This window comes from Cupressus sempervirens, chromosome 11, assembly GCF_028749045.1.
Source record: "Cupressus sempervirens isolate cs-2001-9-10 chromosome 11, ASM2874904v1, whole genome shotgun sequence".
NCBI lineage: Eukaryota > Viridiplantae > Streptophyta > Pinopsida > Cupressales > Cupressaceae > Cupressus > Cupressus sempervirens.
The window spans coordinates 594911295-594927518 of NC_143128.1; the positions used below are offsets into that span (position 1 = coordinate 594911295).

The 16224-nt window shown below is 35.8% G+C and overlaps 1 protein-coding gene across 1 annotated transcript; it reads left to right on the forward strand.

The window, feature by feature from the left end:
- The first annotated feature begins 1810 nt into the window (after window positions 1-1810).
- On the forward strand, window positions 1811-14758 carry LOC149531070 (fatty acid elongase 3-like). The gene is made up of 5 exons (XM_089808290.1): window positions 1811-1887; window positions 11464-11539; window positions 11595-11788; window positions 13420-13482; window positions 13589-14758. Exons 1-5 carry the CDS (start codon window positions 1811-1813, stop codon window positions 14523-14525), a joined length of 1347 nt encoding a protein of 448 aa, XP_089664416.1. The 3' UTR covers window positions 14526-14758.
- The last annotated feature ends 1466 nt before the right edge of the window (window positions 14759-16224 follow it).

Below are 16224 nucleotides of genomic sequence, written 5' to 3' on the forward strand. Positions count from 1 at the left end.
GATGATTGGATAGAGAAAGTATCAATAGGAAATAAAGTAATGGAAGGGCTATATGAGGATATCTAAGAGATAAAGAATAAAGCTTAAGGGAAATTTTTGGAAGTGGAAAAATACTATAGTGTCACTAGCTAGCCTTAAGATTTTTGAAGATGAATCAAGAACCAACTTTCCTCGGTGCAGAAAATAGTTCAAAAATTAGGGCTTTATTCAAAATATCTTTGTCTGAAGATTATGTCAGACAAGTGTTCAAAATAGAAGAAACAGTGTTGGAACTAGATTCCATGTTAGAAGATTTCACTGAAGCAAGGATAAAATGAAGTAACTACTGCTAGGTAGTATGAAATAAGTATGAGTCACTAGATTTACCCAAGGCTAAGGAAGTAATAAAGATGATTGATAATGTAATGTCCCATTTTTTGGAGGAGTAAATTATAAAGTTATCAATTAAAAATATATATATTACAAGGTAACTTTATATATTAAATAAAAAAATCTTCTAGAGGTTGCTGGAAGAAGCGGAGGAAAAATTAAAAAGGAGGCCGACCTATCGAGGAAAAAAGAATAAATAGGCATTGAGGGCTCATTGGCTATCATCAAAATTTATTATTGATTTTTGCTTATGTGCGTTGTGGAGCCTAGGATTTCTACAAGTAGTCACAATTGGCCATTGAGAACGAAAACTCTCAATTGGTACACAATTTTGAGGGTGTGAAACATCACCTAAATTATTGCAGCTGTGGGAAGGATATTTCAGTCCTTTCAAACTTGTGCTTAATTGCTGGTTTGGAGTTTCAGTTGGAGTTGCACTTTCATCATATCATCTTCAGCATTCAGTCTCCACCATTTGATCAATCCAGGTTCTTCATTTCAATCCGTAGTTGCAACAAGTTCTCAATTGTATATAGCCAGTTAGGGTTTCTCATTGCTGGTTTGGAGTTTCAGTTGGAGTTGCACTTTCATCATATCATCTTCAGCATTCAGTCTCCACCATTTGATCAATCCAGGTTCTTCATTTCAATCTGTAGTTGCAACAAGTTCTCAATTGTATATAGCCAGTTAGGGTTTCTCTATAATGTGCCATGTCATAATGTTTTGGTGCTGAAAATTGCCATATCATTTGTAAAAAACATTTGGTTTTCATTGAATGAATACATTGGCACTATTATTTATTCAATTCAGTAATATACTTTCAGCAATGTATTAAATTTAGGGTTTTTTTTAGTGGCCTATTGGAAAGGGTCATTACAGTGGTATCAAAGTGGTTTCCTGCCAACCTAATAGGGTTACCCAGCCACCATTTAATTTAGTTTACAAAAGAACCAAAATAATTGAGAATATGGATAAGAGACATTCTCAAAGCCCATCCAAAAGTGTGCGAGATGATGAGACTTTACAGCAATAGGAGAGGCTTCTACAATCAATAGAGGCAAGTACATAGGCAATGATGGTTATGATGCAACATTTGATTGGGGAAAATAGGAGAAATAATCATAATAATGATCAGGATGACAGGAGCATAACAGGATCACAACATAGGACATGATCTGGAATAGCTGATAGACCCACACGTCCTACATTCAGAGAAGAAACTCTAGCACACACACCTAATGCTATGGTAATAGATATTGTAGATTAACTTCGAAAAGAAAGGAATGAGTGGGATTCATTACCAGAATATGTACAGGATGGATGGACATTTGACAGGTACCTGAACTATAAAGCTGCCAGGCAGAAGCAAGTAGATAAACATAGTGAGTTGCAACAGGTCACCAACAAGTTGGTATTACCCACATTTGATGGCAATGGAAAAATGGCTACTCGTGCTTGGATTCATAAGGCAGACACTTTCCTATCTCTAAAGACTATGACAGAATTTGAAGCACTCAAGTATGCCACTTTACACTTAGATGGGGCATCACATGATTGGTGGACACATGGCATGATCACATTACAACACTATCAAGTAACCACTTATCAGGAGTTTGTGGATAGATTGATAGAAAGGTTTGATTAAAAAAATCTTGAAGTTTATTTCCGGGAGTTAGCCCAGTTGAGATAGTTAGGAGGCTTAGAACAATTTATCAACAACTTCTAGAAGCTTGCAGTGATGGTGCTTGACATTTCAGAAAGGAGGCTAGTCATTGTATTCACAGAGGGATTAATTGAACCACTCAAGGGGTGGGTAAAGGCCTTTGATCCTCCTACATTACAGCAAGCCATGAAGAAAGCCCATAGTATGGAACTTGCAGCTCCTGCAAACCGGTTTAGTTCAAAGGGTTCTTCATCATTTAGAGATAACAAAGGGGAATTCAACAAGGGTAAAGAGAAGGTTAGTGACTCAAAAGGCAAGCTAGCTACACCTTGGGATAAGGAAACACTTAATGACCTGCATAGGAAAAAGCTATGCTTCTTTTGCAAAGGTCCCTATGAGTTTGGTCATGATTGTCCTATGAGGCCTAAGGGGAAGGCTAACCGAGCGATGTGGGCTTATTACAAGGGTTCAGATTTAGATAGCTCAAAGCACCATGATGAGGATCCTGATGAGGCAGAGGGTGAACAAGAGGTAGATAGTGCTGAGAAAAAAGAGGCTCCAGAGATACATTTACAAGAGGCACATCTGTCTAGTATTCAAAGAGAGGGATCTTTCAAATTTTGGGGAGTCTTGGCAAGACATAAGGTTATTACTGTATTGGATATAGGTGCCACACATAATTTCATTGATGTGCGATTTGTGGAGAGCCGTGGACTCATTACTAAGGAGTTTGAGGGACTGAGAGTTAAGGTAGCCGATGGATATACTCTTCGTTGTGATAGGATGGTGCGAGAACTACCTTTGCGCCTAAACAACTATGAGTTTAAGGCGGACTATCATGTGGTCAACATGGGTGACATGGACATAGTACTTGGGATGCAATGGCTACATTCTTTGAAGGAGGTTACCCTGAGATTGGAGGATATGGAGATACGATTCGTGGTGGATGGCAGGACTCATGTGCTGAAGGCTATCTGTAATGGTGATGTCAGGACTATCTCATTTAGGCGGTTGGAGAGATTAGCCAAGCATAATAATATAGAGTGGGTGGAAATATGCACCTTGATGCCTACCCAGGGGGAGCAACATAAGACTAAATATCATCTAGATATTCAAAAATTGAGAATCAAGTATGGGATAGTATTCAGTGAGATTCCACTAGGCAGGCCACCAGACAGAGGTATAGAGCACATTATCGAGCTGGAGGAAGGCGCTAAGCCTGTCATGATTACACCATACTCGCACCCAAAATGACTCAAAGATGAGATCAAGAGGACCATCAAGGAGTTGCTAGCAATGGGACACATCAGACCAAGTAAGTCACCTTTTGCATCTTTTGTTGTTTTGGTAAAAAAGAAGGATGGAACTCTACGAATGTGTATTGATTATAGGGTGTTGAATAAGAGAACTATAACGAACAAGTATCTCATCCCATGCATCGATGAGCTGATAGACGAATTGCATAGGGCTTGTTATTTCACAAAAAATGATTTGAGATCAAGCTATCACCAGATTAGAGTTCGAGAGCAGGATATTGAAAAAACTGCTTTCAGATGTCATTACGGGCATTTTCAGTTTTTAGTCATGCCTTTTGGTTTGACTAATGCACCTGCCACTTTTCAGTCCACTATGAACAAGGTCTTCCACCATCAGTTGAGGAAATTTTTGCTGGTATTCTTCAATGATATTTTGATCTATAGAAAGACATGGTAGGAACATTTAGAGCACTTGGAGATGGTATTGAGCATTTTACAGAGGGAGTCCTTGTATACCAAGGAGTCCAAATGTGATTTGGGGATGACAAAATGGTTGTATCTTGGACACATCATTAGTGCAGAAGGAGTGCAAATGGATCCTGAAAAGATTCGCGCCATTGTTGATTGGCCACCACCAGAGAACCTTACACAGTTAAGGGGGTTCCTTCATCTATGTGGATTCCATCGCAGGTTTGTCAATGGCTACTCACAACATGTAGCACCCATGAAAAATTTGCTGAAGAAAAGGGCATTTGTGTGGACTCGAGAGGCATAGGAGTGTTTTATGTGGTTCATGGAAATAATGACTACATGCCCAGTATTAGCATTGCCTGATTTCACGAAGCCATTTGAGCTTCAATGTGATGCTTCTGGAGAGGTAGTTGGTGTTGTACTCATGTAGTAAAAGCATCCTATAGCTTATGAGAGAAGGACACTCAAAGGGCCTGAGAGATCATTCAACATCTATGATAAGGAGATGTTGGCCATCATGCATGCCTTGGCCAAATTCAGACAGTATCTTGTGGGCAGCAAATTTTGTATTAAAACTGATCATAATAGTTTGAGGCACTTTTTGGGACAATAGGACCTGAATGATCATCAGAAGAAGTGGGTGAGTAAGTTACAGGCATATGATTTTGATATCACATATGTTAAGGGGACACAAAATATATTTGCGAATGCTTTATCCTGTAGGCCACACCTCACTTCTATGATTTAGATATCAGAGGATTGGCAACACTTGATTGTAGCAGAATATGCCAAAGACACGTGGGCCTCTGCTATAGTGGAGGGAACAACAATCGACACCAGATACACTCTCATAGATGATTTGATCATTTATAAGAACATGATTTACTTAGTCCCAGGATCGAAAGTGGAGCAGTTGATTTTGAGAGAATTCCATAATTCACCTACAGCAAGTCATCTTGGGTATTTCAAGACTTACAGGTTAGTATGAGAATGGTTCACTTGGAAGGGACTTAAGGCTGATATTTTGCAGTATGTGCATGAGTGTCATGTTTGCTAGCAGAATAAACAAGAGCACACTTATCCAGCAGGGATCCTACATCCACTTCCTATTCTTGACAGGAAGTGGGAGTGAATCTCTATGGATTTTACCACGAGCTTGCCTAGGGCCCAGGGGCATGATTGTATTTATGTGGTGGTGGATAGGATAAAAAAATATGCTCACTTCTTCCCTATCACTACTACATACTCAACAACTCAGGTGGTAGAGGTCTTCTTCAGGAAGGTTTTTAGATTACATGGTTTGCCTCAGAGCATTGTGAGTGACAGGGACAACCGCTTCATGAGTCACTTTTGGCAGGAGATATTTCGGTTGTGGGGCACTGAGCTTACACCTAGCATGAGTTATCACCCATAGACCAATGGTCAAATGGATATTGTAAACAAATGGGTGGAAGGGTATTTGAGGAATTATGTGGCAGATCAACAATGAGCTTGGGTCAGATGGATATATCTCTGTGAGTATTGTTACAATACTACATATCATATGACTATACAAATGACACCCTTCATGGCACTTTACGGTTATGAGGCACCTAGTTTCTTAGATTTGTTGTTCGGAGACAGTCGAGTACCCTATGTAGGTGAACAATTATAGGAAAGTAAGGATATAGTTGCTACTCTCAGAGATAACATTGCTAGAGCTCAGAACTAGCACAAGTAGTATGTAGACAAGAAGAGTACTGAGCATAGTTTTGAGGTAAATGATATGGTTTACCTCATGTTGCAGCCATATAAGCAGTCCACTCTCAAGAAGAGTGGTGCAGAGAAACTCAAGCCACGCTATTATGGACTATTCAGGATCATCAAACGAGTTGGTGAGGTGGCTTATGAGTTGGAGCTTCCCACAGATAGTAGAGTGCACAATGTGTTTCATGTATCATGCCTCAAAAAGGCTTTGGGTCAGAATGTGATGCCTTCTGCAGTATTACCTCCCTTGGATGATGAGGGAAATTGATCTTAGTGCCAGAATCCATTCTGGATAGTAGAGAGAAGCAACTTCGCAGGAGAGTAATCAGAGAGTATCTAGTTAAGTGGAAATATTTACCTGTTGAAGATGCTACTTGGGAGGGAGAAGTAATTTTGTGACATCCAACATTAAGATTGCTTGAGGCCAAGCAATTTTAGGAGGGGCGGACCTATAATGTCCCATTTTTTGGAGGAGTTAATTATAAAGTTATCAATCAAAAAAAAAATATTACAAGGTAAATTTATATATTAAATAAAGAAATCTTCTAGAGGTTGCTGGAAGAAGCGAAGAAAAAATTTAAAAGGAGGCCAACCTATCAAGGAAAAAAGAATAAATAGGCATTGAGAGCTCATTGCCTATCATCGAGATTTATTATTGATTTTTTCTTATGTGCGTTGCGGAGCCTACAGTTTCTGCAAGTAGTCACAATTGGCCATTGAGAATGAAAACTCTCAATTGGTACGCAATTTTGAGGGTGTGAAAGATCACCTAAATTATTGCAGCTATGAGAAGGATATTTCAGTCCTTTCACTTGTGCTTAATTGCTGGTTTGGAGTTTCAGTTGGAGTTGCGCTTTCATCATATCATCTTCAGCATTTAGTCTCCACCATTTGATCAATCCAGGTTCTTCATTTCAATCCGTAGTTGCAACAAGTTCTCAATTGTATATAGCTAGTTAGGGTTTCTTTGTAATGTGTTGGTGCTGAAAATTGCCATATCATTTGTAAAAACACATTTGGTTTTCATTGAATGAATACATTGGCACTATTATTTCTTTAATTCAGCAATATACTTTCAGTAGTGTATTAAATTTAGGGTTTTTTTTAGTGGCCTATTAGAAAGGGTCATTACAGATAAATTCAAGAGAGAGCATCCAAACATCATTTTGGTATGAAGAGGGAGAAAACCTAGATGTTGGAAATCAAGTTTTGACACTTGGTTGAATTTTGTGTTTTTGGTCCTATCACAGAGGTGCACTTTTTGCATGGTGCACCACCAATTTTGAAGAAGTAGTAGTGAGCTAACAGTTAATTGCCAGTTGCTATTTTTGAGCATTTCATGCATTAGAAACATATTTCAAACGATATTTCAACTCCCAGAAACACCTAGAGAATGCCAAGCTTCCATTTCTTAGTGACTCTGAGATCATCTCATGAATTATCTCTTATCATCTTATTCTTCTATTGTTTTAAGTCATATAAAGGGTCATGCACCCATTAATTGGTATAAACAAGGGTGGAGACCTACTTAGCACCATTTAGAGATTCAGTGTGTACGTAAATAGCTTTATTTTATTAGTTTTTTAACATAAGTTACATTAAAAGAGTTCTCACTCCTAACACAAAAGAGGAGAGAATTTATTTCATATACATGGATGTAATATGTATTCAAGGCTGATATTTTGATGCAATAATAAATTCTATTGGTGCTCTCATTCTGAGTGTAGTAAATCTTGCCAGAGTGTATTATTTTTTTGAATGCATGTTCATGAAAAATAATGAAGCTAATGGTTTTATTTCTTTGTGATAATTGTGTGATCTTTTAATCCTAGCGGTTTCCTTATGTTAACAAATTATGTTGTTGTGATGAATTGGAGAAAGGACCATTGTTGTTCATACATAGTTTTTTGCCTTGTGTGAGCACATATTCCTTGGCCTCACGATTTGATGAAACATGAAACATCTTTTGGTTTTTATTGAAGTTCCCATCAACGATTGCATCAGTGGAGTTGAGGAAGCACTTCTCCTAATTTCATTGGTTTCCTACCAAGATACTATTGATTATTTAATTCACAGGCGTGTTCTTACTTTGGCTTATGTTTGTTAGGAATGATTTCTCTTTTAGTAATTTTCTTTAATCTCTTGTCACTCTATCATCGATTTTTTTTAAAACACTTGGTTAAAATAGGAATTCATATAGTTGAATTGATAAACTGCATTCATCATAAAATAGAAAAATAGAAAAAATATATCTTCTTTGTGGTTACATTTCAGCAAAGTTGTGCAAAATTGGTAGGTACCAGCAAAGTCCTCCTTGTGAATATTCACATTTATCTTCAATTCAGTTCCTAGTAGGTTGAAAAATAGCCATCTGGTTACATTTTGAGCAAAGTTGTCCAAAATTGGTAGGTACCAACAAAGGCCTCATTGTGAACATTCACATTTATCTTCAATTGAGTTACCTATCTGGTTGAAAAATTCTCATCTGGTTATATTTATCTTCAATTGAGTTATAGAGGTTAAAACACATAATTGACAATTAACATGTTGTGATTAATATTTTTTCTATAATAATTTTAATAATCTTTTATGGTCTTGAGGATGGAAGAAACTTGATGGTAAGGAGGACTTTTTGTGGTGAAATAGTTGATGAAGAACCTATTGGCTATTTTCAATCCCATTCAGCCCATTAGTAATTGATCTAAGATATTTTCAATGGGTTGTTATATGTCATAGGTGGGTTAACATGCACAATTGGAAATTAACATGTCGTTTTGTTTGTCTTCACTATTTTGTGGTGCCACTTTCATGTCCATTGTGAAATAGAAAAAAATTGCTATTTTACGATGCTTCCTTCCTTGCCTTTGTGAAATAGAGAAGTTTTTCTATTTCACAAAGCTTCCTTCCTTATATTTCATAGGTGGGTTAACACACACAATTGGTGGTTTACATGTCATGTTGTCCATTTTCACTATTTTGTAGTGTCATTTTTATGCCCTTTGTGAAATAGCAAAATTTTGCTATTTTGTGAAGCTTCCTTCCTTGCCTTTGTGAAATAGAGAAGTTTCACTATTTCACAAAGCTTCCTTCTTTATATGTCATAGGTGGGTTAACATGCACAATTGGTGATTAACATGTTGTATTATCTATTTTTGCTATTTCGTAGTGTCACTTTCATGCCCTTTACAAAATTTTTTCTATTTTGCAAAGCTTCCTTCCTTGTCTTTGCAAAATAGCAATATCAGTTCATTTGGAAATTTTGACATGTTCCCTTTCTATTGGACTGATGAGTTTGTGCCACATGGAAAAAGGTTAATCTTCATTTTAACCTATTTTTCTATATTGCAAGGGTCATTTTTGGTAGCCTTCAAAATAGAAAGATAGGATAACATGAATGTTATGGAAGATTGCCTGATGCATTATCCCACTATCGAAAATTTTAGCCCATTAAAAATTTCTTAGATCGGTAATGAGGATAACATGATGATTTACCACAAAAAACCTAATGTGTTAATAGAAATCTAAGAATTAGTCTAGACATTCAGAAGGTTTTGTATTCTAATGTAGGATAGTGCTAATTTTCCACCCATTCAACCCATCATGGATAACAATTCTAAGATATTTTTAATGGGATAAAAAATTTCATTGTGGGTCAATGCATCATATTTGTTGCGGCAAATCTTTGCATTAACCCCTTTTCATTATTTTGCATGGTTCCTTTTTAATCCTTTGTATTACACATTAATGGTCCTAAGAAATTAATCCTAAATGGTCTTAGGAATTATTAATGATATACTTTGAGATATAATATAATTTAATATCAAGCATCTTATTTTGTGAGATGAAATGCTCAAGTTAGATACATAGTAATTGTTGGCTAATTTTTCCCCCATTCATACCATCACGATAGTTTTAATGGGCTAAGATTTGTCACAGTGGATTAACACATCATATTTTTTGTCATAATCGTCATGTTAACCTCGTGCAAAATAGAATTCAAATAATTCTAATTCTATTAATATAAAAACATTTAAGATCAAAATATTATATTTTAATCACCTTATTTTTAAATCATGACAATTGAAGTATTAAGGTAATGTATTTAAAATAAATCAAAAAGAAATATGCAAAGAAAATATACTCTCATCTCCTCTACAATATCTTTCCCAATACCATAGCTAAATACACTTGTATTTATCATTAATATCCTCTACTTGCATCATCTTAAATTTTTTTTATTAAATTCTTTTATTGAAAACTATATATTATTTACTTTATCACTAATATCCTCTAATCATAATGAATAAGATTACTTCACTATCTAATAAATTTAAATCACTTGTCATAAACATAAATAATTTCTCAAAAATCTTGAACTTCTCTCAATCTTTTCTCCAACATATAACTAAGACAATATAGATTGTACTCTAAATAATCATATTTTTTTATTCTCATACTCTCCCAATATGTATGAGTTTTTAAAATGATAATATTAATTTGAGTTGCCACATTAATTAGTTAACATGCTACTTATCTCATTGCACTGTATGTTGGATCAAATAAAAACATTATAAAAAAAATGAACAATATATTTTTTTTCAAGAAAATCTATATTTATTATTGGAAAAAGGGTAAATTTAGATTGATGTACATAATAATTGGAAATTATTTATTTTTTAATTGTTCTATAATATAAGATTTTAAACTATTAATATAAAAATAAATTTTACACAATCTATACTATTAAATCTATGTATTGATATTAAAATCAATTTATCTTACATATAGAACAAAATAAATTGTGTACATTCAAATTTAAAAATTGCATAACCCTTGTTTTGAAACTAAAATTCCTAAATTCTTTGAAGCCTGTTGATATCTAGCATTTTGTAGAATTCCTTGTGTATGTGACTAGTTTTCTTCACATGTTTTCCAAATTGACCCCTCTAGTCTTATGCATTTTTTCCCTCTTCCGTTTAAAAAATCTGGTAACTTTCTCTAAGACTTTACACCCTACAATGAATACATAAATTTGTTTGCAAATTAGCAAAGTGAAAAACCAACAATGAATACATACTCTTCTACAAATAAGTAAAAAACCGATCAATGTATTTGAGATTTCTCACCCTAATCTAGAACCAATGAATACATAAATTCTGAAAATTTTATTTTCAATCAAAATTTTTGCCCTCATTAATAGCCAATGAATACAAAAATTCTTCCAAAATTTTGGAAAGTGAAACTCTGCTTCATTCAAATAAATATTTTGTCTTGATTCAACACAGAGAGAGAGAGAGAGAGAGAGAGAGAGAGAGAGAGAGAGAGAGAGATTTTAACTTTTTGCAAAACAAAACTTCAATCATTTTAAATGAAAAATTTCACCCTAAGCCACTAAATACTAAAAAATTGGTAGAACTATCACGAAGCAAAACTTGGTCACCTCGTACAAATTTTTTCCAAAAAATCCTCTAGTCACCTTAAAAATGGTTTCCCTAATTCAAAGCAGATGACTACACAATTTGTTAAGAAATTTGGTCAAGTAACATGTCACATAACCTTGGTATGAAAAACTTCACTCCAATTTAGAAGCAATGAAATTAGAAGTTCTTAAAAGTTCTTCTACAACTTCCAAAATATAAAATTTGATCGGTTGATACAAAATATTTTACCTGATTTAATATGTATTGATGCAAAAATAGAATTTGGGCTTTCCTGGATTGTATTAATGGTGAAATTAACAAGCGTGGGAAGAGCTCTCTTTCAAATATAGGCTTCCCCAATGATATTCAAGTTTTCAAAGCGAACTTCTATTGTAGGCATCACAATTGCCACCCTGTAAAATATTCTCCAATTCATTATTCCTCTATCATATCAATGTTGGCTCGACTAAAACGTTGGGGAACTTTGTTAAGGCAACGTTTGACTGCTTATTAAAGACATATGGATTTTGAACACCAGATCGTGGAAGAGTTGTGAGCAGGTTCATGAGCAATCTCGGAAAAGCTCATTGGGAAGCCGTGAAATGGATACTAAGGTATCTAAAAGGCACTTCAGATTATGTTTTATGTTTTGGCGGAAACAAAATTCAGGTACAAGGTTACACTGATTCTGATCTTGTTGGAGACTTGGATAAACGAAGGTCTACCACTGGTTACACCTTCACATTTGCTGGAGCTGCGATCAGCTGGGCATCACGGTTGCAACATTCCATTGCTCTTTCTTCAGCTGAAGCTGAATACTTAGCTCTTTCCGAGGGTGCAAGGGAAATGATTTGGCTTCAGCGGTTACTTGGTGACTTAAAAGTTCGTCAAAATGAATATAATCTATTTTGTGACAGCCGTAGTGCGATCTTCATGGCACATAATCAGTCATCCCAACGTCGCTCCAAGCATGTTGATGCACATGCTCACTTTGTTCGTCATGTAGTCGAAGAGGGCAAGCTGAATGTTGTCAAGATTGACACCAAAATCAATCTGACTGATATATTCATGAAGGTTGTTGCCAAAGAGAAGTTTGAATGTGCTAGAACTTCTCTTGGGCTTGTGAAGAAAAGATAGATCATTTTTTGAGCAGGGTATTGGGTGATCAGTTGCAGCATTGGTTGTCCTTCAGGTCGGAGTTTGTTGATATTGTGAAGGCTAGCAGTCATGGCTTTTGGTGCAATGGCAAATGGGCCCTACAATTGGTATCAGAGCCTAGTTTTGGCTTGGTCATGGGTTCAAATCTCCCTGGTGCCTTCCCGACCTGTGTAAGCACCTGGTATGCGTGTCGAGGGGGAGATTGTTGGGTGATGTGACGTGCTCCCCTGCCCACAGGTGGTTAATTATGTGGTGTTCTATGTTCACTAATAGTCATGGCTTTTGGTGCAACGACTATGGCCCCACAATTGGTATCAGAGCCTGGTTTTGGCCTGGTCATGGGTTCAAATCTCCCCGGTGCCTTCCTGACCCGTGTAAGCACTTGGTATGCGCGTCGAGGGGGAGATTGTTGGGTGATGGGTTCAAATCTCTTTAGTTATGTTTCTATTTTGGTGAATGTATATTTATATTAATTTAAAAACTTGTTTTTAAAAACATAAATTTTAAAAATCTCTTAAAGTAATTAGAAACTTGCTTTTTTGAGATTTTGGTATATTGTACTAATTAATTATTATAAGTTATTCATAATTTTACATATATTACTAAATAATAATAATAATTCTAATTTAGAGAATATTTAGATTTAAAATGATCTGTTAAATTATTATAAAACAAAAAAAAAATTGACAATCAATTTTTGTATGAAAGCGTAGAATGAAAAGCATGAAAAAAAATTAGCCATCATAAAAAACCATATGACAGACAGGGGTGACCGTCAAATTCAAGGTCTGTGTGTCGCCATTGATTGTTCATCTCATTGAATTAAAAATAGAGTTTGGAGGCTACCAAAAAATATGAAGATGAAAACATAGAAAGTTTCTTTATGCACAATGAGATAATAAAAAAAAGGCACGTTTGTTCTCTCATCCTCACATGTGATACTCCATTTTAAAAGCTTGAATTTTTTATTGGCGACATCTTTTCATTGGGGAAGATTAAAATGTGATTGTTGCAACTAAGAATAAAATCTTATAGTCAAAACTAAGGTTTTTTAAAACTGAAATTCAAGCAAATTGTATTGCATAAAAAATAAAAGATTTTGATGGAACTATTAAATTGTCTTTAAATATCTTTTGTAAATAAAATATACTTAAGAAAGCGTGGACCGCCAAATAAAATATACTTAACAAAAGCGTGGACCCTCAAAATTAGAGTAAACCATCAAATTTAGGACACAAACGTACACAACAAAATATCATGTGAAAATAAAGAGTTTCTTTGCTTATTCGCCCCGTGTGCTTATTCAAACGAGATGTATGCTTTTGTCATCAAACAGTCGACGCAGAAAGTCTCTACTGAAAACAAAATGTGTGGTCAATTTCACATTTGAAACGAGACGGTACGCATGGATTCTCCATTTGGTACCCTTTAAAACCTCTGACACCTCTGATATTCCTATTTTCATACCCTATTGACACTCGTACACTTCAGAAACGCAATTGAAATTGTGTGGGACCTTCATCTCTGCTCTGCTATCCCAGGAAAATGTCAGAAATCAGATCCTCATCAGGTCCTTCTCCATTGGAACAAATTGAGGCCAATCTGAGGTACTGGTTTGCTCACCACCCAACAATTTCCCACTTCAGATGGGACCATAACATCTTGGGATCCTCCCTTGTTTTTCTTCCCTTCTCCATTCTCATCTACCTCTTTCTTCTTCTCGTCCTCAACCTGTCCATGAAATTCAGGATCAAACCCCTGCCTTTGCGCCCAATCTCTGCAATCTATAATTCACTCATGCTGGTCATGTCCGTGATCGTTTTAGTTGGGTGTGTGGAAGCAACAATGGTGGAGATAAAGGAGATGAGATGGCTGAGGAGAAAGAACATTGCAGCAGAGCTAATTTTATGTTTTCCTCTTGGAACTCGTTCTGCGGGAAGAGTTTTCTTCTGGTCTTATGTTTCCTACCTCACCAAATACTATGAACTGCTGGACACATTCATCATGATTTTGGGGAAAAAGTCTGTGAAATTTCCTCAGATACTGAGCAGCACGGTGCCCATATTTGTGGGTTTCTTCTGGTTGGAATTCTCCCAGTCTCTTCAGATTTTGTGCATCGTGAGTAACACGGTAATGAAAGTGATCTTGTGCTCTGTTTTCTTCATTGGGGGTAGCAGTAGCAGTAGCAGTAGCAGTAGCAGGGGATTGAATTGTTCTCCGCGTTGTACGAGGGTTGCAGGATATTGCAGACTGGTGGAGGTGGGCGTGGGATCTTCAGCGAGTGTGTGGGTTGTGTGGATGCATTTGAGAAAAGAGGGATGTAATGGAATGGTTGGCTGCCTCTTGAATTCCCTCTGCAGTGCCATCATGTTTCTTCTTTTTATCAGATTTCAGAAACAGGGCCAAAAAACCCATCAAGATCCGCCAAAGAAGAGTGGATAACGGTCATGGAATCGTAAGTCTTGTCTTTGAATTTGACAAAAGTAAAGGAGCCGCCTTTGTGATTTCTTTTTCCTGGATTCGAGAAGATGAATACAGGAAAAAAGAGATTGAATTGTGAGAAGAACACACAGCGATCTATCAGATCATTTTTTTTTCAGAAAGTTCGTCTATGATTTCTTGTAAATATATACCAATCTTATCCGTTCTGAAGGAGAATTGAAATTTTGAAGAGCGTCTCTATTGAATGACACAATTTTCATTACAATTGGTCAGAGACGTTGCCGAATATAGATGGTAGATTTCTCTGGTCTGCGGCATGGTTTTCCCATTTGTTTGAGGTTTCAGTTCAAAATGGAGATGAAAATGGGGATAAATTAAGGCTTTAGGGCCCGTTTGATGAGCGGAATAGGAATACGTATTGTGGAATAGAATGTATTCCTGTTCTCCGTTTGGTTCAGCCAATATTTGATGGGAATTTGCGGATCCAAAAATTTATGTTTTCTAAAATTAAAAAAAATGGAATAGGAATACGTATTCCTATTTTACCTCGTATTCCAATCCTATTTTGGTGCATCCAAACAAGGAATTCAAAATTTTTGGAATCCGTATTCCTATTCCTATTCCACTCACCAAACGGGCCCTTAGATAAAATGGAGCTTCGAAAAAATAAAATCAAACACTCAAATTTGGTTTTTCAAAATTTAATATATTTTATCCAAAATTTAAAAAGCCGTCATAATTGGAGTAGCTAATTCTAGAATGTTTTTTTTGCTGACTTTTCTATATATTTAAATAGTAGATATTTATTATTTTTATTACAAATATAACAATTATTTAAATATAATTTGTTTTTAATAAGTCATTTTTGTTCAAATCAAGTTAAATATTCTAGAAAAATGATAGGAAGAGTATTAGGGGTCATTATAGCTAACTTTGTACACTATAAGAACCTAAATAGTACATTGGATTTCAACATATTTTTTGGTTATATAAAGAAAAGTTGTCCCATTCTCAACCTACAAGGCAACCAATGTATGCATCTCATCTAGAATACTTTTTCATTATAAAAATATGAATCAATTCATGAATATGCAAGAGATTAGGTGTTAAGACAAATCAATATACAACAAGTCAATCCTTGGATGTTCTCAAAGGGCATAAACATGAATAGGTTAATCTTAGAATATTTTATTTAGTTACAATAACGAATTGATATCTTGTGTAATTTCAATCTGAAAAGATGTTGGAGTGAATGTGGTTTTACCGAGCACTTACAGAGGTTTAAGTACAAAAAAAACACGTGATCATTAAGAAAAAAGTGCTAATTCTTGGTATTGACATACTTCTTTGATTTGTCTCGTGTAGTCAATAACTATTCTTTGATTTAAACCACATGTATTCATATGTATCGTAAAGCATCTCAAGAGCAAGAGTAACTTTATCTAGAAACTTAAATTAGAATTTAAACCTATGATGTCCCCAGAGTGGGCCCCTAATGGAAGGTGACGTAGGTCTGTCCATGCGGTTTGTCGCTACCACATGTCCGGGGTCCTCGCCAGTGAGGCTATCCTGGGGTTGCCCCCTTAATGTGGGGAGGTGTCATTTACTAACAGTCCGAGCTTTTGGTGCAACGGTTACTAACTTGGTATCAGAGCCGGAGGTCTCGAGGTCGAGACTCGCAGAGCGTGGTGGGCTGTGA

Bases quoted from the DNA above. Each gene is read 5' to 3' on its own strand.
- LOC149531070 (XM_089808290.1), top strand. From the start codon at position 1,811: ATGGCTACTCGTGCTTGGATTCATAAGGCAGACACTTTCCTATCTCTA. The intron at 1,888-11,463 runs GTATGCCACTTT...TTTGAACACCAG, and splicing joins ACAGAATTTGAAGCACTCAA to ATCGTGGAAGAGTTGTGAGC. The intron at 11,789-13,419 runs GTTACTTGGTGA...GTCATCAAACAG, and splicing joins GAAATGATTTGGCTTCAGCG to TCGACGCAGAAAGTCTCTAC.